Source organism: Scardinius erythrophthalmus (genome assembly GCF_964197995.2).
Source record: "Scardinius erythrophthalmus genome assembly, chromosome: 12".
Classification (NCBI taxonomy): Eukaryota; Metazoa; Chordata; class Actinopteri; order Cypriniformes; family Leuciscidae; genus Scardinius; species Scardinius erythrophthalmus.
The window spans coordinates 41,551,764-41,574,365 of NC_138232.1; the positions used below are offsets into that span (position 1 = coordinate 41,551,764).

General features: G+C 37.3%; 1 protein-coding gene across 1 annotated transcript in view; it reads left to right on the forward strand.

The window, feature by feature from the left end:
* Window positions 1-20,666, forward strand: part of dlgap4b (discs, large homolog-associated protein 4b) — a gene marked incomplete at its 5' end in the record, with an annotated part of 43,058 nt that extends 22,392 nt beyond the window's left edge. The window contains 6 exons of the mRNA XM_081380188.1: window positions 8,878-9,260; window positions 10,576-10,667; window positions 11,718-12,226; window positions 12,778-12,869; window positions 13,882-14,037; window positions 17,481-20,666. Of these exons, the coding sequence (XP_081236314.1) occupies window positions 8,878-9,260; window positions 10,576-10,667; window positions 11,718-12,226; window positions 12,778-12,869; window positions 13,882-14,037; window positions 17,481-17,699 (1,451 nt within the window). The 3' untranslated portion in view covers window positions 17,700-20,666. The remainder of the gene's footprint in view (window positions 1-8,877; window positions 9,261-10,575; window positions 10,668-11,717; window positions 12,227-12,777; window positions 12,870-13,881; window positions 14,038-17,480) is intronic.
* Window positions 20,667-22,602: the final 1,936 nt, after the last annotated feature.

Sequence of the window (22,602 nt, forward strand, 5' to 3'; positions counted from 1 at the left end):
CTAATCCTTTAACCCTTGTACTCTTTTAACCATAAAGACCATTCTAGTGTAGGTTTTGGGAGCTGCTTCTTCGGTGAAGAACACACACATAGATGAATTGTCAGCAAAACAAACTAAGTCTCAGCAAAAGAAAGGCCTGTAATTAGTGCTTTTATTAGTTATACAACCTTCATCACTCCCAGAATTACCACAATTACAACAACACACCCATGTCCTAAAACATAAAACAGCTAATTAAATGTGTGATTTCTCGGCTCAGAAGGTTTGGGATCAACAGCTGCTCATTCTTGCTTCAAGTTTTTGTAACCTACAGGAGGTCATCGCTCTCAAAACGCTTTATGAAAGATCGTACAGTGTGCCGTTGAACTCGAGGAAAGAGTTTTAGAGCACAGAAAGCTGGATGAGGGGCAGATCATGTTGTTAATCATATAATTAACCTGGTCCAAATTCTTGAGCCTGGATTATGGGAATAAATTTATGTAATGTTCAAGCCAAGTCTTAATGTATTTAATGAAATCTTAACCAAAAATTACCAAATTACGATTCTTCCTCAGTGTAAAAGTTTTGGCTGTTTCACATATGAACTTTTTCTTACCTGGCAACTAGATCAGTGTAGATATTTATTGCGAGCTGAAGACATAGGGCCCTATTTTAATGATCTGAAATTAAAGTATCAAACGCGAAACTCAAGTAACTTTGTGGGCGGGTCTCGGCGCAAATCTCGACGCAAATCTTAAGATGTGTTGGTCTGAAGTAGCTTCATTAATCATAGGTGTGGTTTGGGCGTAATGTGAAATAAACCAATCAGAGCGACATCTCACATTCCCTTTAAGAGCAGGCGTGCTTGTTCCATGGCGGATTGCTATTATAACGGCGGATTTGCCAGGAGCGGTTCACAGCCGAGGAGACCGACGTTCTCGTCAGGGCCATAAAACACAGAGAAGTGACATTGGGGATGAGAAACACACCCAAATTAGCTTCGGTTAAACAGGCGTATAATAATTTTAGTAAATGTGTAAGCTAGATTTATGCCTATTTTTACACATCTTCATGGACACAACAATGATTTCCCTCATGTGTTAATATTTTTCCTTGTAATTATGTATGGTTTGCAAAAATGGCAACTGCTGCGTCTGTGTAGATGAGAAAAGCAACGTGTATGCGTGTTGTGCACACGCTACATTATGGCCAAGCATTCGCCCTTAAAATAGCATCTGAACGTACCACTGACTTTAGACAAGGTTTTTCCTGGTCAGTGGCGGAATTGTTTTCTAAACCTGCAAAATAGCACCAGGGAACGTTTGCGCCGGAACACGCCTCCTCTTTTCACTGAACCGCCTCCGGGAGTGCAAGTTCAGACCCTAATTTACCGACGTGCGTCTGTGGAGGGAAAAGTCTGCTGTGCGCGGGTGCAAAATAGGAATGATACATGCGTCGTTGTACAAAGACAATTGCGCTGGGTAGGATAGGACCAATGGTGTTAAATCTTACTCATTGTGGTTTTCTGATGTCTTGACAAGATTTGCATGCTGTATATCTTTCACTGATTTGTACTTTGTTTCCTCATGTTATCAGATGGATGTTTGAGTGTGTCGCTCCTGTTTTACCCCTGAGGCTCATCGTGATTGTGATGATAGCACAGGTGTGTGTGACGGAAGGTGTTCCTCATTCCTGTGTTATAGAACAATACAGTACTTTAACACATTAGTGTGTGTTATTTGGGCAGAACAGATGTTAGATGTGAGATTGCTGGTGTTTTTTCACGGGGTGGTGCCGCTCATGTTTTATCTGTCTGATCTTCACACATATTTGAGGTGTGTTTGTGGAGTAGAGCTGAAAAAAGGATCTTGGAAACAGGTTCAAGAAAGCATAAAACAATTGTGAAATTGTTTCTAATCCAGTATGATGGGATGAGACACCCGTGATCATTCAAGCTTTATCATGCATTTAATCCACAGCCACTAATGACCGAAAGTTTGGCACGTGAATTATATAGCTTGCAAAAAATTGAAAATTAAATCGCTAATCATATTGGCCAGAATTCCTGCTCCAATATGCTCTGATTGGCTGTTATTGTGTCATGCAACATTGACTATACTGGAAAACATGATGGCCTTATTAAGTTATTTGAACTTATTTCTCTTTAACTCCAATTGTTGTGACAAGTTTTGGATTTTGTTCTTAAGTTTTCAAAAATTAAACCTAAAGTTGACTATTTGAGTTGAAACAAAGGTTATCTTCAGGTGTTTAGTTGAGTTTACTCACGTTTTTAAGGCAGCATTTGAACTTTTGTTTCTAAGTTTAACCACCTATGTTTACGTGCACCATCATAATGGGATTTCGGCAATATTGCGATTAAACTTTACCTAATTTAAACAAAATACTTTGATTAAATTGATGTGATAAGGCTCATAATCGTAGCAACCACAATCGTAGTAAAATGTGGCGTATGCCGATTTTAAATGCAATAAACAGGCATGTAAACACTTCAATGCATCTTTTCCACTCTGACCAAAGTGTGCATGTGTTTGTGACGAATGGGGATGATATTGTCATGCTCAGATTTGTAAGGAAGGCATTGCATATTTGGGTTTTAAATAAAACTGAGTTCATGTTGACAACGTTGCACGACAAAGGTATAATGCAGTATATTGATGGTCAAAAACATCACAATGAAGACACTTTTAGGCACATCAGAGTCCATTATGTCCATAGAAATGTGATTTGCATTCGATGCAAATAGATTAAAACATTGCTCAGTAACACAGTTGATCCTTTGTGCTGTGCATATGTGAGTAATGGCAGTAAAAATAGCCACAAATCTTTGTGAATAATGAAAATTGCATGTAAATGGTAGTGAAGAGGTTTGCTTGTCATGTTAAAAATCCTTACTCGGATTTCTGGAAATAATCACATTATTGGTGCACATGTAAGTGTAGTAAATTTCACATTCATTGTAGACAGTCAAATAGCGTCTTGATGGAAACTTGTCATTTCACATTGGTTTCATCATGCATTAACTGTGTTCTTCTGGGTTTGCTGCCATCTATCAAAGATTTCTGTCCATCATGGGAAGGTTTCCATATTGTGCACATTTCCCACACTAAAGGCCAAATCCACATAATGACCTAATCCTGGCAGATTCCAGCGGGGTTGGTCACAGCGTCGCTCCGATTTAGGGCTCGTGTTCCACCGGAGTTTCATTCCACATGAGTAAGCATCTACAACAATGAGCCTGTTTGTCATTTGTGCATTTCTACTTCTGTTGCTCTTTTTCTACATAAAGCTCCTTATTGCCGTCTTACAGGATTTGTGTGTTTGTTTGCCGTATTATTGGTCAGGATGTTCCAAATTCAGAAAAGGAAAATATTTTTCAGCAAATAATGAACTAAATTGGAGAGCTTTTTTGTGGGACAGAAATGTCATTATGCATTACTGATGAACATGTTGTTTCCTCTCAGAGATACTCATTTCGTTGTACGGTATATTTAAAAGAAAATAACTGACAGAAATTAAGAAGAGTGCTGACTGACAACAACATTTAAGGTTTTTCTGATGTGGCATTTAACATTACTATCAAAGTCCCCTTGTAGTCAATAATTTCTTCCCTTAAAACTCATCTTTGATCACCAAATTACATATTTAAATGTTTTTTTCTTGAAAAAATTGTTCTATAAAAAAAAATATCTTGAATGTAACTCGACACCCTTGCCTCATTTAGTATACGCGGTTCTATGAATATGCAAATGAGCTCCGCCTCCACTCACTCAGCTCAGAGATCCACTTATTGACGATCACACGTTGATCTGATTGGTTACAAGGTAGTTTGTGACGTCAGAAACACCAGCGATTTCAAAGCGTCTTTGGTTCACTGCAGTTTTAAGGAGAAAATACTCAGCAATGGTGTCGACTTATGAACTTACACATGGTTTGTCTTGAAGCATATTAAAAACACCATTATAAATAACATTAAAAGCTGGATTTTCACCACAGGGGGACTTTAATGCCTTAGATGCTTCATTTAGCAGTGGTTGCTCATATTAGAAAGGTCAAGAGCCATAAAGGTGAATTAACAGCAACGGTCCCGTTAATTCCAACAGATTTTCACAAGATTTGGTTTGTCATCTTGTAAATAGCATGAAAACCTTGACATAATAACCAAACTACATGACTGTCCCAAACATGACCTTTCCAACAATAGGCGCAGTCTAGACCTGACATGTGCCACAGACATGACAAGAATGTATGTGTGTGTGTTTGAGTGATGATTTCACAGGTGTGTTTTGTCTTCTGGTATTATGCAACCGTAAGCTGCACCTTCTGAATCACATACTGATACTAGTGTTGTCAGATTCATACTGCGTTACGCTTGCAAGATGACAAATATGAGAGGTTCACATCTTCAGACACATTTCATAATGCTAGAATGAGTCGTGTAGCTTTGTTGATGACAGCAGAACACTTAATTGCTCTTAATATGCACATTAATACGCCTGTGTGCTCTTACAAAGTATTAAAGACGACGTGCATCAGGTTATTGGCTATGATAGACAGACAGAAGTATATTGCAGAGGTTGCTCGCTAATTCTAAAAGTTAGTCAACCTGTTAATTGGCATTTTTGGACATCGATCTGAACGTAACTAGTTGTAATTCACAGGCTACATGCTTTGAAACACACACCTAAAGGTTTGCTTTTAAAGAAGACACTCGTCGGATTTTTGCAGAAGCGAAAGCACTTCAAAAAGTGAAAATATACTAAATATATATCTTAGAAAATAATTTGGACTCTAAAATTGCTAGAAAAAAGCCTGATTAACATTAATGACGGACAGCTGCAGGTTTATTAGAGCGCTGTCACTTTAAGGCTGGATCCAATACACTGATACACATCCAATATTCTCCAAACTGTTCACTAAAGACATAAACGGCTGCGTTTACTCGCCAAAACGAAAATTAACACTGGTGCCAAATGCAGTTTTCATGAGATTCACCAAGATATTTTTAACCGGTGAAGCTCCATATTGGAAAAACTTCATTTTTAACTTGCGTAAGAGGAATTAGTAATGGCTAATGGGATCATTCTTTACCATGATAATTAGTGTACATCCGGTTTTAAAACTAACAACATCCATCCTAAGTTTAAAGTGACTTCTACTTAAGGCACTTAAGAAAAGTATTGCTTTGCTTTTAGTTGAAGGTCTTGAGTAACAGTAACACAAAGTAACAGTCATTAGCAAGAGTTGTTTTCAGTGAGTTATTAACATTCCCTCGTTGCTCAGTTAAATTTCTAGTTTCATTCTCTGTGTACTTCATTTTGCGCAAGCCTCTGCTATTTATAAAACTGGGATTTCTTGCCTTATGAATGATTCATGCAGAAGCTTAGACTCTTTCCACAAGCGATCGAGGATCTTGCTGACACAGATATTACTGCAGCTGAAACAAACAAACCTGCAAAATTAAACCAGCTGATTTCATAAGGGCTGTTTCACTGTTGAATGCCTTTCTGAACTCAACTATAATGTGGTGTTTCAGTCGATCTGTGGAGGCACTGAAGAGACAGAAGGATTATTGTGATCATGGCCACACCTGAATGATAAAGTCATCATTATTCAGACCGGATCCCTCATACACACCAGTGTTGACTCAGTCGCTTGCGCGTGTGTGTGTGTGTGTGTGTGTGTGTGTGTGTGTGTGTGTGTGATTTCACTATTCATGTTGTGAAGAGTTTTTAATGGATTGTACGATGTTTGTCTATTCAGCATTTGGGGGAAATTTAACCTTTACAACTAAAAATGTAGGTTGCTTTATAACATCTGGGGAATGGAGATCTTTTGAGATCTGATATTGAGCAAGTTTTTAGGAATCAGGTTCTTAGATGTTAAAGTGAGCCTATAATGCTTTTTCAGAGATGATCTTTCATGTAGTGTGTAATAGAGCTGTTTGTGAATGTAAAAGCTCTGCAAAGTTTCAAAGGTCAAAGTGCAGATAAATGGAGTGTTTGTCTCCTAAAAGAAAGAACTGAAACGAGTCGTCAGTAAGTCCAGTCTCACTTCCTGATGATCCTGTAGGTTTGGAACTAATTTGCATAATTCCAGCCTCTGGTCTTGATTGGCTGAACAGCGTTTCTTAGCTCCGCCCTCAAACACTGTAGTTTATCTGAGACTGGGAGAGTTTGGTTCGTGTTGTTCATGTCGAGAAGACGCTGTTTTCTGAGATTGATACGGTAAAACCCACGCCATCATTACTGTTCGTATCACTGTGATGAAGAGCTGAGATTCAGATATGATAATGAGCGTTTGGTTTCTGACCAATCACAGCAGACTGGGCCATCTGACCAATCAGAGCAGAGCAGCGCTCAGAGAGGCGGGGTTTAGAGAGACTGAATCCTTCATCGAAGCGTTTCAGACACTGAGAGAAAAGAGCTGATGCTGCAGTGGAGATTATGAGGAAATTAAAGTGTTTTTGACCTTAAATGCATGTAAACCTGTTGAAAGAGACCCAAAACACAATTAGGAACCTTTAAAATAGCATAATAGGGCACTTTAAGGCAGACAAACAGATGTTTACAAAAAATCTTTCCTTCTGATGATTAATAAATGGTTTGATAACATGCAGGTTATCTGTCTTTTGCATAAAGCTTACCAACTGATATATTATCCTCTTGTCTTCTGTTATCATGATTTAACATAATGTTTTTTTCCACGTAGAGAGGAAAACGTGCCATTTGCAACCCATTTTACTTCTGTAATGTGACATAGTTCAGAGTGAAACAGGAAATTCAATGAGATATTATTGATTTAATTGTGAGCCAGACAGAAAGCACATTTGCTAAAACTAAAATAATGCCTAATTTAATAATTGGCGATTGCGTAACATGATCCAGTGACCCACTAGAAGAGCTAAGTAACAATCAGAAAAAGAAAGTAGTTTTAGAGAAAGATAGTATTAGTTTGATTAAAGATGACGCATCTCTAAATGTATCCTAAATAAACAAGCTGACTAGTCAATCCAACTTCCCTTCATACATTCACAAACTGATACATGTTGTATAATGAATGCATATTTTTGTCCATATGTTTGCACTGGGCTTACGATCTGTCATGAGTGTGCATTTATCATGTACAGCTGGACTAAATGTGTTTGGTTTTTGTTATAGTTCACAATGTAGGAATAAAACCTTTACAAATTTTTCCCAGCATGTTATGGTTTTGCTTGACGTTGGAGTATGAAACACACATACAGCTCTGACGCCCAGATTTACACACACACACACACACACACACACACACACACACACACACACACACACACACACACACACACACACACACACACACACACACACACACACACACACACACAGGATTCCTGTGGGCTTGTTATGTTTGCCATCGTTTCCATCTGCCAACTCCACCCTAGTGAACTCACACTGAGACACACACAGGGTTTATATTGGGCATCCGTCCACTTTATTTCTCTGCAAATTAACCAAACAATAAATTAAGTCAACCTATAAAGTCAAACACTCACGTAGAGTGACCCCAAATGTCTGAATATCATTGCCTTAGATTGAGTATGTGCGCTCAAATGCTGCAGGATCTTTTCTTTTCACTAACATTTACTTTTCTTTATCATGTCAGTCTCAGTGTCCTTGAATCAGCTTCATGTTCAACACTAGATCTATTATTTGTTCTTTATGTCAGATGTCTTGATTGCATAATGTGTTTGTGCATCTTCCTTTAGTTTACAATAAATTACACTTTTGTTTTTGTGATCTAATGCAGTGATATGTTAGTGTGTCTGGAGTCCACACATGTTTTAGAGGATCTGCAGGGCTGGAAAAACAACTGTGTTGTTGGAAAAAAGGTCTCAGGCTGTGTTTGACGTCAGCAGACTGCCATCATAAACACACACACACATTTACACACACAGAGCTGTGAGGATGAGATAGGCTACATCAGTGCTATTATTAATAGTATAGAATTATTATTATTGTTGTTAGGGGAAAAAGCCAGAAGGCTTTGATTTTTCTCCTCAATCCGAGCCTTTACAGGTTTGTGTGTTGTTGTGAGTCAGTTTTAATATTATATTTATGAATATATTATTTGTACTCTGACTATAAATTTGAATTAGTTTTTACGAATTTAATCTGAATATACCATTTAAAAGTTTGGGCTCCGTACATTTCCGTAAGTCTTCTGCTCTTCGGCTGTTTTTATTTGATAAATAAAATACATTAATAAAAGTAATATTGTGATATATTTCACAATTTAAAATAGCTGTCTTCTATGTCAATATAAATGTAATTTATTTCTGTGATCAAAGCTGAATTTTCAGCATCATTTCTCCAGTCTTTCTTATTTTTTTATTTTAAAGTGATAAAAGCATCAAAACAAACATTAAAATAAATGTGTGACCATTTAGATAATTTGTGACAAATTTTCATAAATGTTATTAAATTATTATTTAAATGTTATATAATTTTTTCAAATAGTATAATATATATATATATATATATATACATATATATATATATATTTCAAATAAATAGTTCTTTTGAACTTTCTATTCATCATAGAAAATATTTTTCATCTGAAAATCACGGTTTCCACAAAAATATGAAGCAGCACAACTGTTTTCAACACTAATAAGAACATCAATTTATGTTTTTTGAGCAGCAAATCAGCATATTAGAATGATTTCTGAAGGATCATGTGACACTGAATAAGACTTTTTGTTCTTTTAAGATATTCATCATGTATATTACGTATGAGTAACTTCATATTTTGCATGCTTGCAACTTGAGTTGTGACGTGTCATGCTGTTAAACGGATCCCTCTAAATGTTTGTTTCTTTCTCTCTCTCCGTTTCTGAAGTCTCCACATGTTTGACGAGCTGTAAGAAAGTGGCTCCGCCTCCCGTTCCCCCTCGAACCACTTCCAAACCGTTCATCTCCGTCACCGTGCAGAGCAGCACCGAATCCGCGCAGGACTGTTACCCAGACCAGCAGGACCGCAAGAGCGAGGCCAACAGCCAATCAGGACGCAGCAACTCCTCCGACAGCCTCGACAGCACGCGGGCCAAGGGGTCGCGACCCCAGATTCCTGTCGCGGCGCCCCGGGAACCCCAGATCCCAGCGGCTGTGGTGATCTCTCCCAACCCTCATCATAATGAGCAGGTGAAGGGGGACGCTCTCGCCCCGGACGAACCCCCGATAGACCCCGTTCCACGACGGAAGCTTTCCTCCATCGGGATTCAAGTGAGTTTATTGAACTGAATGTGTCACATGCGGGTTTTAAGCCCTATCATACACCCGGGCGTGTGTTTTACTAGCTTCAGCCCGACGCAGTTATCATTTTCATATCCTGCGCCACTATGTTTAAAGGTGCATTGTGTAATATTTAGGAGGATCTGTTGACAGAAATGCAATATCATATACAGAACTATGTTTTCAGTGGTGTATAAATGGTGTCACATGCGGGTTTTGGGCCCTATAGATAAGGATATAGATACAGAAAACCGGGGGTTATGGTAGAAATTTGTGTATTTGATGTGCTTTTCTATTTTCAAAATCACTTTTTGCAAAATAAAGAACAAATACATAATGCATTTATTTATTTTATTTGGAAAATTAACCAACTCTTTATGGACCCTATCATACATTCGGTGCAATACCGCGCCAGGCGCGACGCAAGTGTGTTTTGCTAGTTTCAGCCTGACGCAATTTTCATTTTCACGTCCTGCACCACGTTGTTTAAATAGCAAATGCATTTGCTCCCATTTGTGCATCCATGGGCGGGCTGGTTTGACAACGATGTGTGTTCAGGCGCATTGTTGGTGCGTTACTATTTTGAGGGAACTGAAATGGACTGAGCCATTGACCAACTGAAACCTGGACCAAAGTCAATGGGGCAGTATCTGTTTTGTTATTTAAAGGCCACATTATTAATATGCGCCTATAGGCGGGTCCATAACGTGCGTACACTATGCTTGTTACACACACACACACACACACACACACACACACTCTGCTTATTACACACACAGGCAGTAGCACACAAACATGCAAAATATTAAAAATAAAACAATTACAATATAAAAGATTATTATGATGTACATAAAGAAATGGTGGAATCCGGCTTGTCCCATAGATGGTCTGCTTGTGCTTTAACCTCACACACCACACACACACACACACAGCTTTAACCTCACACACGAGCAGATCCATTTGCACTCTGCGTTCAGTCTGTCCGCTTGCAAATTCCTCCATGTAAATAGCGAATCGTCACGGCGCGAGCGCAACTGGCTTTTAAAGGGAATGGGAGATGAGACTGTGATTGGTTTATTGCACATTACACCCAAAACACACCCATTACTCATTAAGAGAATAGGGACAACCCTTTTAGACCATGCGCTGACCATTTTTCTCATTATTAAACTAGCTAAAGTGGATTCAGACACGCCCTAACTGCACTTTAGACCATTAGCTTAGATCGTTAAAATACGGCCCTTTATCTTTGCAGACCTCTGTTTTTGTTTAATGTAGATCAGTTATATGGATCATCTGTTTGCAGGTCGACTGTATTCAGGAAATCCAGGCTAAAGTAGAGACGCCACCATTGGCCAGATTCCAGTCGATCGGAGTTCAAGTGGAGGACGGCTGGACGTGAGTTTGTTTCACTTCTTGTTCCTCGCTTACTCGTGATAAAGCCTTTGAAACACAGCTCGCTTTTTCAGCGGCCTTGGTTCTGGAGGCATTTCTCCTCATTCATTTTTCTATATGCTTTCGACAAGGTTCTTCAGAGAGAAAAAAACTGTTTTTGTAAGTCAAAAAAAGACTGTTTGAGGAAGTCAATGCACACACACACACACACACACACACACACACACACACACACACACATAGATTCTTTCTTTCTTTCGCAAGGATGCTTTAAATTGATGAAAAGTGACAGTAAAGACATGTATAATGTTACAAAATATAATATTTAAAATAAATGCTGTTCTTTTGAACTTTCTATTAATCAAAGAATCCTGAAAAAAGGATTCCACTAAATACTAATTAGAGTGATTTCTGAAGGATCATGTGACACTGAAGACTGGAGTAATAATGCTGAAAATTCAGCTTTAAAATTGTAAAATATATTCACATAACAAACAGTTATTTTAAAGAAAAATATTTCACAATATTACTGATTTTACTGTATTTTTGATTAAATTTTACAAATCTCTATATATTAAAATTAAATCATTAAAAAAAATATTTTTAAAACATGAAATCATTTTTAATTTAAATTTCTATTTGTTTGTCAAATTTAAAAGTAATTTATTTACTTTTTTATTTTAGTTGATTCCTTTATTTTTTACATGGCACTCCTGAAGAAAATGCATAAGAAAATCAACTTGACTTCATTTAAACTAAGAGTCTAATAAGCATTGTCTCGTTGTATCTGATGTCACGCACAGATCTGCATGCAGTTCATGTCAACATCATTACCCTGTCAAGAATGTAGTCATCTTTATGATGGCCTAGTTTCTGCTGTCTAATGGAGACTGTGTAGTTTAATATGTCTGTGATTGATAAGGATTTCTGAGTGACTTCATTTAGCTCATAATTGTGTGTGTGTCTGTGTGTGTTTGTGTGTCTGTGTCTGTATATGTATGTCTCTTTTTGTGCGTGTGCGTGTGCGTGTGCGTGTGCGTGTGCCTGTGTTAGTTTCAGCCGCTCCAGTAGCATGGCCTCTCGTCAAGAGACGGACTCCGACACGCAAGATCTCTCGCTCACGTCCCTGACCTTTCCATCCAACTCCAAACAGACCGAGAAGAAAGTCATGGTCAACAGCGCCAGCCAATCAGTGAACTCGCCCCCCCACCTGTCCCTCGACAACGGTAACCACGACGACAACGACGACGTGGCGGTGACGACCAGCGGCCCCTCGCGACAGATCCTGACCAACCGCTCGACCACACAGAGCAGCTCCTCGTCCTTCTCGGAGAGCCTGGATCCCGCGCTCGACCCGTCGTCTCTGCCCCCCCCCGACCCCTGGCTGGACAGCGGGAACGGGACGGGGAACGGAGGATCGCCGGCGCTGGTGACGGGGGCCACGGCGTGCCGACGGGACGGGCACTGGTTCCTGAAGCTCCTGCAGGCCGAGACGGGCCGGATGGAGGGATGGTGCGGTCAGATGGAGAAAGAAACCAAAGAGCACCAGCTCTCAGAGGAGGGTAAGAGTGATCTGGCATGTTCTTGTTGACTGGAGATTGTAGGGCGTCCCGGGACACACCAATCCGACGGTCGGCCAACTTAAGCCCCTTTCACACAGAGATTCCGGAAAATACACGGATAAAGTGACCCGGGATCTGACCCGGGTTCGTTTGATTTTGGTTCATTCACACTGCCAGCGATTTTCCGGAATCAGAGATTGCATTCACACACAACCCGAAAAAGTCCCGCAAAGACACGTGACTTCGATGTGACATCAGCAGCGTCTAAGTTTGCTTATGAGCTGCGATGTCTTATGCTGAAAAAAGCTGCTGTTCCATTATTGGATGAATCGGCGTTTCTAAAAACGTTTTTTAACGGTCACTTGTCGCCACCTACTGGCGTAACAATGTAATTGATACAATCCTTGTTTGAAGCATCAAGTTCTGTGTTTTTATCCGAACTATAAACTTTTATCCCAATACTTCTGTGATAATATGAGTATTTGTAACAGAAGTAATGATACTGTGTGGTTGAAAATATACTCTCTGTGTGTGTGTGTGTGTGTGTGTAGTGTTGGGGAAGGTTCGTAGCGCGGTGGGAAGCGCTCAGCTCCTCATATCCCAGAAGTTCCAGCAGTTCAGAGGCCTGTGTGAACAAAACCTGGTGGGTCAAACACACACGACTTCAGTCCAGATAGACGATGTCTTGCCACACACACACACACACTTCTCCAGTGAACACAATGATTAATTTTCAGTGTTTTATTCACTGAGACAGAAGCAGAGTTAAGGTCGGTTCACAGAGGACGATAATGATGAAATATAAAAGTATTGTAGAGTTCACACCGCAATGGTAACGAGAACGGCAATGATAACGATAGCCAATCAGAATCCAATCCATCCTGCTTTAACAAGCTTGAGTATTTAAAGCTTATAATAAACGATATCATCCGCTGGTGTGGACAATCATATAGTCATCGTTATAATTTTCATTCTAGTTCTTGGTGTGAATGGGCATTTATTTATACTGTTTTTGTTTTTATTGATATTTAGATGTTTTTTATGCTTATAATTCCAGTTTCATTGACATTCTATTCAAAGTTTTTTTTTATATCTATAGTTTTTATTTCAGTTTTAGTTATTTTAGTGTGTCAAGTTAATTAAATGAAAATAAGAAATGTTCCCTTGGCAGTTACCTGAAATAAAATAAGTTTAAGTTTATTTTATTTCATTTAACGTTCATTTTATTTCAAGTAATGAAAATCTTGCTTTTATATGGTTTTAGTTTACTATAATAACCCTGGATATTGAGCAGAATAAATCGGTGCATTTTATTAATAAAACTGCTCTCATCTTGCTAATTCAGTGCAACAATTTATGATTTTATGAACAATATACGCCCGTTCTCTCTGCTTGTGTTTTATTAACGAGGCTCTTTTAGAGTTCTGTATTTTGGACTGTTTTTGTTCGTCTGTTCTGACTAAAGTTTAGCAGAAGAATCACATCAGCTTCTCCAAATCAGAAGATGGCAAGAGCGCCACACACACATCTATCACATGATCAACATGACCTCATATATTGAGATGTGTCGCCCTCTTGTGGACAACTGAAGAAATGCTTGTGTGAATTATTCCTTCTTCTTTTTTTGTTGTTCTTCTTCTTTACTGTGTGTTCAGAATGTGAACGCAAACCCGAGACCCACGGCTCAGGATCTGGCCGGGTTTTGGGATCTTCTGCAGCTCTCGATTGAAGACATCAGCCTCAAGTTTGACGAACTTTATCATCTGAAATCAAACGACTGGAAGCTGAACGGAGACTCGCCTGAGAAGCAGGTACAAACACAACTAATGAAACCATCAGCAGGTTAGAAATAAATGCATATGTTAAATTGTCATCTGAAACTGTCAATGTCGATATTCTCACTATTATAGTATTTGTAAATTGTTTGAATTAGCTCTTGTATTTTCCTTTTTAAGATTTAGTCATTTTGTCATATATTTATATTTATATATATATATATATATATATATATATATATATATATATATATATATATATATATATATATAGATTTAATTTACACTGCTGGTTAAAAGTTAGCGAAGATTAAGATTGTTTTAAATGTTTGTGAAAGAAGTCTATTTTATTATTTATTTATCAAAAATACAGTAAAAATTTAGAAATATTATTACAATTTAAAACAGCTGTTCTCTATGTGAATATACAGTAAAGTGTAATTTATTCCTGAGATCAAAGCTGAATTTTCAGCATCATTACTCCAGTCTTCAGTGTCACATGATCCTTCAGAAATCATTCTAATACGATGATTTGCTGCTCTATTATTATTGGTACTTAATTATTAATAATTAGGGCTGTGAAAAGATTAATCGCATCTAAAATAAAAGTTTGTGTTTACATAATATATGTGTGTGTGTATAATTATTTTGTGTATGTAAATACACACACATGCATGTATTTATTTAAGAAATATTTGCATCTATATACTGTATATATTTATATATAATTTATATTATATATTATAAATGTAAATATTTTATATATAAATGACACATTTTTCTTAAATATATACATGCATGTGTGTGTATTTATATATACAAAATAACTATACACATACACACACATATTAATCTTTTCACAGCCCTATTAATAATAGCTCTTATTATTATTATCTGTGTTGAAAAGAGTTTTTGCTGTTTAATATCTTTGTTGAAATTGTGAAATATTTTGTTTCAGGATTCTTTGATGAATAGAAAGTTCAAAAGACCATCATTTATTTGATTACATTATAAATGTCACTTTTGATGTGTTTAATGTCATTGCTGAAGTCTTTCTTAGTGTATTGTATATTTATTTCAGTTCTAGTTTTAGTAATTTAGTCCTTCAGCTTAAAATTTTCATCTAATATTAATATTTTATTGCAGCTAACAACACTTTTTTTAACACTTGTAGTTTCAGTCAACATTAACAACTGACACATGCATTAAGACTCTGTTTCTCATGTCTATTCATCTCTGATCTTGATGCTGTTTAATTTCTTTGTTGAAATTGTGGGGGAAAAATATCAGGATTCTTTGATTGGAAGATAATACAGGTGAAACTCGAAAATTTACAATATCGTGCAAAGGTTCGTGTATTTCAGTAAATCAAATTAAAAGGTGAAACTAATATATTTAGTATATATAACTATATACATATGCATGATTATACTCTTCAGAGGGCCGACATTTTTTTTATTGATTTCATGTAATATTCTAATTTTCTGAGATTTTGAATTTGGGGTTTTCATAAGCTGTAAGCCATAATCATCAAAATTATAACTTTAGCACGATATTCAAATTTTTCGAGTTTCACCTGTAGAATTTAATTTGATTATTTAAGAATTTTATTTATTTAATGTGTCATTGCTGAAGTCTTTCTTAGTGTGTTGCATATTTATTTCAGTTTAAGTAATTTAATACTTCAGCTAAAAAAGTTCATAAAATATTAAAGGGTGAGTTCACCCAAAAATGAAAATTCTGTCAGTAATTACTCTCCCTCATGTTGTTCCAACCCCGTAAGACTTTCGTTCATCTTCTGAACACAAATGAAGATATTGTTGATTAAATCTGAGAGCTGGCTCACTCCTCCATTAGGCTTCTAAGTGATTGAAACTTGCCATCCCAGAGAAGTTAGTAAAGACATCGTTAAAATAGTCCAAGTGACTCCAGTGGCTCAACCTTAAGTTTATCAAGCGTCAAGAATACTTTTAGTGCGCAAAAAAACCCCAAAAATAACGAATTTATTCAACTATTAATTTTCTTCTGTGTTTCTCTGAGTGAGTTCACATAGTGTAACAGCGCAGTGCTTCTGGGTTGTACGCATAGACTGTAAAAAAATATGGACGTAGTGTCCGTGACGTCACCCGTAGGTTTCTGAAGACCGTTTTTGAAGCCTAAAGTGGGCGTGGCCGACCGTCGCCATCTTGGCAGCGCGTCACTCCCGAATTTATTTATTTTTACAGTTAGACAACGAGCTGAGGTAACGTGACGGCTAACAGACAGCAGACAAACGGCTAATGATGACTAATGACCACAGCAGCGGGAATCCACCTGTCACTCAAAAGTGGACACCCTTAATTATGCAGAACTTTAAGGGTTAATATAATTTAAACGGATGAGTTATAAAAAAATTCACCCCCCTCACAGTCGTCATGAAGGGCAAAATTAGCTGTATAGACCAAAGCCACTTTTTTCTCCAGATTGTAAACGTGTTTTTTTCTGCTGTAAAGTTGGGCATTTTAACATGGGGGAGATGCAGATTTGACTCACTTTTGCAGCCAGCCTCAAGTGGCCAGTCGATGAATTGCCGTTTAATTCACTTCCGTGTTGGTTTCAAGAGAGAGACAGGGAGGTTGCCGCTTGGTTGTACGTCAGAACGGAGGCTCACTATTGGCCAGCATCACATGCATCACACACATGACCAGCGTCGGCCAATAATGAGCCTCCGTTCTGACGTACAACCCATAAGCGCTGCGCTGTTACACTACGTCAACAGCGTAGGAGAATGACATGGAAGAGAAGAGATGGTTGAATTAAGTCGTTATTTTTGTTGTTTTTTGCGCACTAAAAGTATTCTCGTCGCTTGATAAACTTAAGGTTGAGCCACTGTAGTCACTTGGACTATTTTAACGATGTCTTTACTAACTTTTCTGGGGCGGCAAGTTTTAATTACATAGCAGCCTATGGAGGAGTGAGCCAGCTCTCAGATTTAATCAAAGATATCTTAATTTGTGTTCTGAAGATGAACGAAAGTCTTACGGGGTTGGAACAACATGAGGGAGAGTGATTACTGACAGAACTTTCATTTTTTGGTGAACTAACCCTTTAACTTTTTTATTTTTATTTTTACATTACCAACTGACTTGCAGGTGAAACTCGAAAAATTAGAATATCGTGCAAAAATTCGTGCATTTCAGTAATTCAAATTAAAATGTGAAACTAATATATTTAGTATATATAACTATATACATATGCATGATTATACTCTTCAGAGGGCCGACATTTTCTTTATTTAAAATCCTTTTTTGATTGATTTCATGTAATATATTCAAATTTTCTGAGATTTTGAATGTGGGGTTTTCATAAGCTGTAAGACATAAGCATCAAAATTATAACTTTAGCACGATATTCTAATTTTTCGCGTTTCACCTGTATGCATTAAGACTCAGTTTCTCATGTGTGTTCATCTCTGCTCTTCCCGGCTGCGTGACGTTCAGGAGAGCCAGAAACAGGCTCCTCCGGTGCCCAAGAAACCCGGGAAGAGTAAACCGGCTCTGGGCCGTGAGAAGAGCAACGACACCGTGGACAAACAGAGACAAGAAGCTCGCAAGAGACTGATGGCGGCCAAGAGAGCGCAGTCCGTCAAACAGAACTCCGCGACGGAGAGCGCCGACAGCATCGAGATCTACGTTCCCGAAGCCCAGACGCGCCTCTGAGGGAAACACGCTCCAGAACCAGACCAAGGGCTCCGGATCACCACGCCAAACGCTGCTTCCGTCTGTCCACGGCCACGTTTACTCGGACTGAGGTGAGAGAGGGACGCGGGAATCAAGACGGACACTTTGTTTCGGGACTGCCAAGGAAATCCTCACAGAGAAATCCTATTAGTTGCAATCATTAATATAATTATTGATATGATAATTAACATTGAGAACTGGTATTATTGTCCTAAATTCTATATGAGATTGTTTTAAATGTTCTAATATTTTGGATAAGTAGAAACACACGTCCGTCACACACAGCGCTTGCATAATTCCCCGCTGAAATCCACGTCTTCCTGTTTTACGCTTGGGTTTCTGTTCTTCTTCTTCTTCATCGCTTCCTCCAGCCGGCGATTGAACAGAGCGAAAGGCTTTTCTCCAGATCTAGGCTGAATCCGAAATCGCCCCCTATACCCTCAGACAGGGCGTCATTCGAGGGGACAGCCATTTGTAGTGGTGTCCGAAACCATCGTGGACTTTATTGAGTGCACTTAATCAATCCCACAATGCACTGCAGTATCAAGTGTGCACCCGATGGACGGCTGCCCGAATTCACTCACTCCTTCCCATTCACTCCTTCAAGTGAACATTATTAGTGGACTAGCATAGGGAATAGTGAATGAGGGTTTAGAGGGCGATTTCCCGGGATTTCCCGAATGTCATGTGTTTTCCGGTCAGGCAGAGGGCGCTCTTCCCATTGCTTGTTTCATTTGTTTCGATGTTTACAGAAGTCATGCATTGTGGTATATCAAATGAAAGCTGTTGTACCTCAGTCATGTGTTCATCTCAGGTCCTGAAGTCTCACGGTTGTCGAGTTTCCATGAGTTTGTACAGGTTTTCAATCCCGATATTCCTTGTTACTTCTGCTTTGCTTTAAAGGGGCTATATGTACGAATTTTAATGTATTAATCACTTTTTTATTGCTAATGTGTGAACAGTTTGTAACGACACTTAAAAAACGAGACCTTCCCTGACTCAGTTTGTCTATGAAAGTCTCTAGACTGATTTTTATATGAAGGATTCGGGACGTTTTTCCCGGGAAAATTGAAGCATGTGACGGTTACGCTCCCGAGAGCCTCTCTATCATCCACACATGAAATTAATACTTACAATGTTCAAGATAATGAAAGAGCCATTAATGTCAATGTGTCATGCAAGGAAATTTCAGATTGATTTTAAACTATAGTCTCTCATAGTCAGATCTAAAGAGTCTGAAATATACTTTATACTCAAACTATCATAACCGTGTGATATTAATGAGCTCATCTGTCGTCATGATGCCGGTAAACATCCACATCTCTATGATCAGATAAGCAGTTTTGTGTGTTTATTCTGTTATTGAGAGGAAAGCATGAAGCTCATATTCACAGATTCATCTAAGCGTCGCTCTAGCGGTGGACGGCGTCGGGATGTTCGCTAACAGTTTATCACTGCTAATCACTTCTAAGCGAAGAATAAGAGCTTCGTCGTGAGAATATCAGGGTCTCGAATCCCGTTCAGTCTCGTATACGTCACATGAGCACGAGCAGAGCTGCAGTTCACGATAACGGCCACCGGTGTCACTATAACTCTACATAAAGCCCCTTTAAGTAAAACTACATAACCTAATATTTTATTGAATGAAGTGCCTGTGAATCATTATTGTGGGTAACTATACGACCCTTGTAGCAATATCAAAGATGATAATATCACAATTACTCCCTAAAACACGAAGTATTGCGATAAAACTTTTTTAATAATCGCTCTAAGTACTGAGCTAAATATGATTCTCCATATCACTTCATAATTCAGATTCTCCTTCAAACTCCACACATACTTGTTCCTCTGATTGTCCAGAGATAACTAATATTTCACATAATGACTAGATAAAATGACTTTGCTGTAACGAACGAACACACAATTGGTCAGGATTAAAATGTGTCTCAGTTTGAATCATACGAAATCATCATTGCACATCAAAGAAGGTGATTAGGTTTGTTTTAAATGTTTTTAATGAAAATTAAGGTATCAAATCCACATATCACTGCTATTATATTCATTATCCTGAGCTTATTATGTTCTGCCATCTTATTTGTTCGTAACAAACTGCACTTTTCAAAACTCTTCCCGCACACTACCAAACGTTTGGGGTCAGTAAGATTTTTAATGTTTTTGAAAGAAAGTCTCTCCTTAAATTGTGAAATATTATTACAATTTGAAATAGCCGTTTTCTATTGTAATATATGTTAAAATATAATTAATTTTCAGCATCATTACTCCAGTCTTCAGTGTCACATGATCCTTCAGAAATCACTCTAATATGATGATTTGCTGCTCAAGAAACATTTATGATTATTATCAATGTTCAAAACAGTTTATCAGGATTTGATAAATAGAAACTGCATTAATTTGAAAGAGAATCTTTTGTAACATTATAAATGTCATAAAATCATGCTGACCCCAAACTATTGATTATCTTCCCTCACGCGCTCATGAACTCAGATGATCCTCTATTCGCAGCTCTGCATTCAGTGAGCAAAAGCCCAGCAATGACCCCAGATCAGCCGCTAACAGTGATCGGCTCCTATTGTGTTTGACTCCATTCGGCGTCGGTCGAGTCGTTGACGCCTAAACGTCTGAAAACCAGTTCATCCGGAATAACGGACCAGGATCAAGAATGATGCATGATTATTTCAATACTTAAATCCTCTGTTTAGTGAACTCAAGTTTGATATCAGATGTACAGGAACACGAATCTTGTGGGAAACTTGATTTATTAATATTTGACAGTATTTCCCCAGTTAAATGAGCATAGCTAGCACAAAGGTACTGCCATGAAGCATAAGTAGGATTTAAATAAGTACTATATATATTCTGTATTTAATGGCATTTATATGTCATGGTAGTATTTTTGTACTACCTTTAAATAAATTTACAAACTTTAATTACATTTTTTTGTATTTATTTTATTACTGTGATTTTTGCAGGGAATAAACAGCATTAGAGGAATGAGAATTAATGTTGAAAATAATGAGACGAACTAAATGAATTAAAAGTAAACATTCAAATGCATTATTATAGTAATGCAAACTGGAAAAAATAAAATAAGAATTTTCCCCCAAAAAATGGTGGGTAGCTTATTCATATTTTATTGTATTCTGTTCTATTCTCTTCTTTTTATTGTTTTATTCTATTTTATTTCATTCTGTTTACTTGTTTTTTTTATTCTATTTTATTGTATTCTTTTTTTATTCTGTTTTATTCTCTTCTTTTTTTGGTTTTATTTTATTCTGTTCAATTTAATTTCATTGTTTATTTTTATTTTATTCTGTTCTATTCTCTTCTTTTTATTCTTTTATTCTAATTTCATTCTGTTTATTTTTTTATTATTCTATTTTATTTTATTCTGTTGTATTCTTTTTTATTATGTTTTATTCTCTTCTTTTTATTCTGTTTTATTTTTTTATTCTGTTCCATTTAATTTCATTCTGTTTTTTATTTTATTTTATTCTGTTCTATTCTCTTCTTTTTATTTTTATTCTATTTTATTTCATTCTGTTGTATTCTTTTTTTATTCTGTTTTATTCTCTTCTTTTTATTCTGTTTTATTTTATTTTATTCTGTTCCATTTAATTTTATTGTTTATTATTTTATTTTATTTTATTTTATTCTGTTCTATTCTCTTCTTTTTATTCTGTTTTCTATTTTATTTCATTGTTTACATCATTTCCTTTAATTGTGTTTATTCATGAGCAATTGTTCACCGAATGCCTCCGGTAGAGTTTGAGTCTCCGGTCCCGGTCCGCTCCACATCCGCTCGATCCGTCTCCACACGCCGCCGTTCTGTTCAGGGATTCAGGAACCGGATGTGTGTGTGATGAAGTGGTTCCGATGGAAACAGACGAATGTTTCACACAGACGTCAACGTGCAAAAATACACTACAAACTCATTTGTCTGATTTTTATTCTAATATTCACTCTATAGATTTCACCTTATGATCATTTCTATTTCTCGGATCAATCTTTTTCTATGGAAGCATCATTAATCAGCTGAATGTGTTGAATGTGTCCTCAGCCTGTGTGTTCTCCAGTGTTTCAGTGCTGTGATTTTCACAGATGTTTGATTTCTCCCATCGTCTCACTGTATGTGTTCACATGCGATCTGGTCATATTTTGTGGGCTTCCCTGAGGACGACGACACAACTCTCCTGGATTACGTTTAACTGATGACTGACAGATAGAAACTGATGATTGACAGCCTCTCTGTTCTTGCTGCTCGGACACTGATAAAGTGTTTTCTACACCTGTGATGAAGTGGTGAAACACAGGTCACGAGACGTCGATCGGCCCTCTCTCTCTTCAGCCGTGTTTATGGGGGTCGGCGAAGAATAAATCATCTAAATGCAAGAGTTTGTAGCAACAAGATTTAAGATTATTATTATTATTATTATTATAAAGATTGATAATCAATATTTTATGAAACAAGCACATATTTTACTGACTAGGATTTGTTGAATATGTCTAATGCTGTATGAAGTTTAGGCTGTGTATGTCAGGGTCTTTTGTTTAGTAAGAAATACAGTAAATCTGAGTTAAGTTCAAATGTGTTTATGACTCTTTATTCTTTCTCAGCGTGGATTATGAACTGACCAGTTGACATATATATATATATATATATACACACACACACACACACATACATATATATATATAGTTTGTGTGTGTGTGAAAATAATGCAAAATACTGCATCCAATTAGGGTGTTCAAGTCATGGTCAGTTCATAATCCATATATATTTAATAGAAATAATAAAAATATATGATAAAAAATATTGTAAAATATATTGTACATGATAATAAAAATATATTATTATTATTAT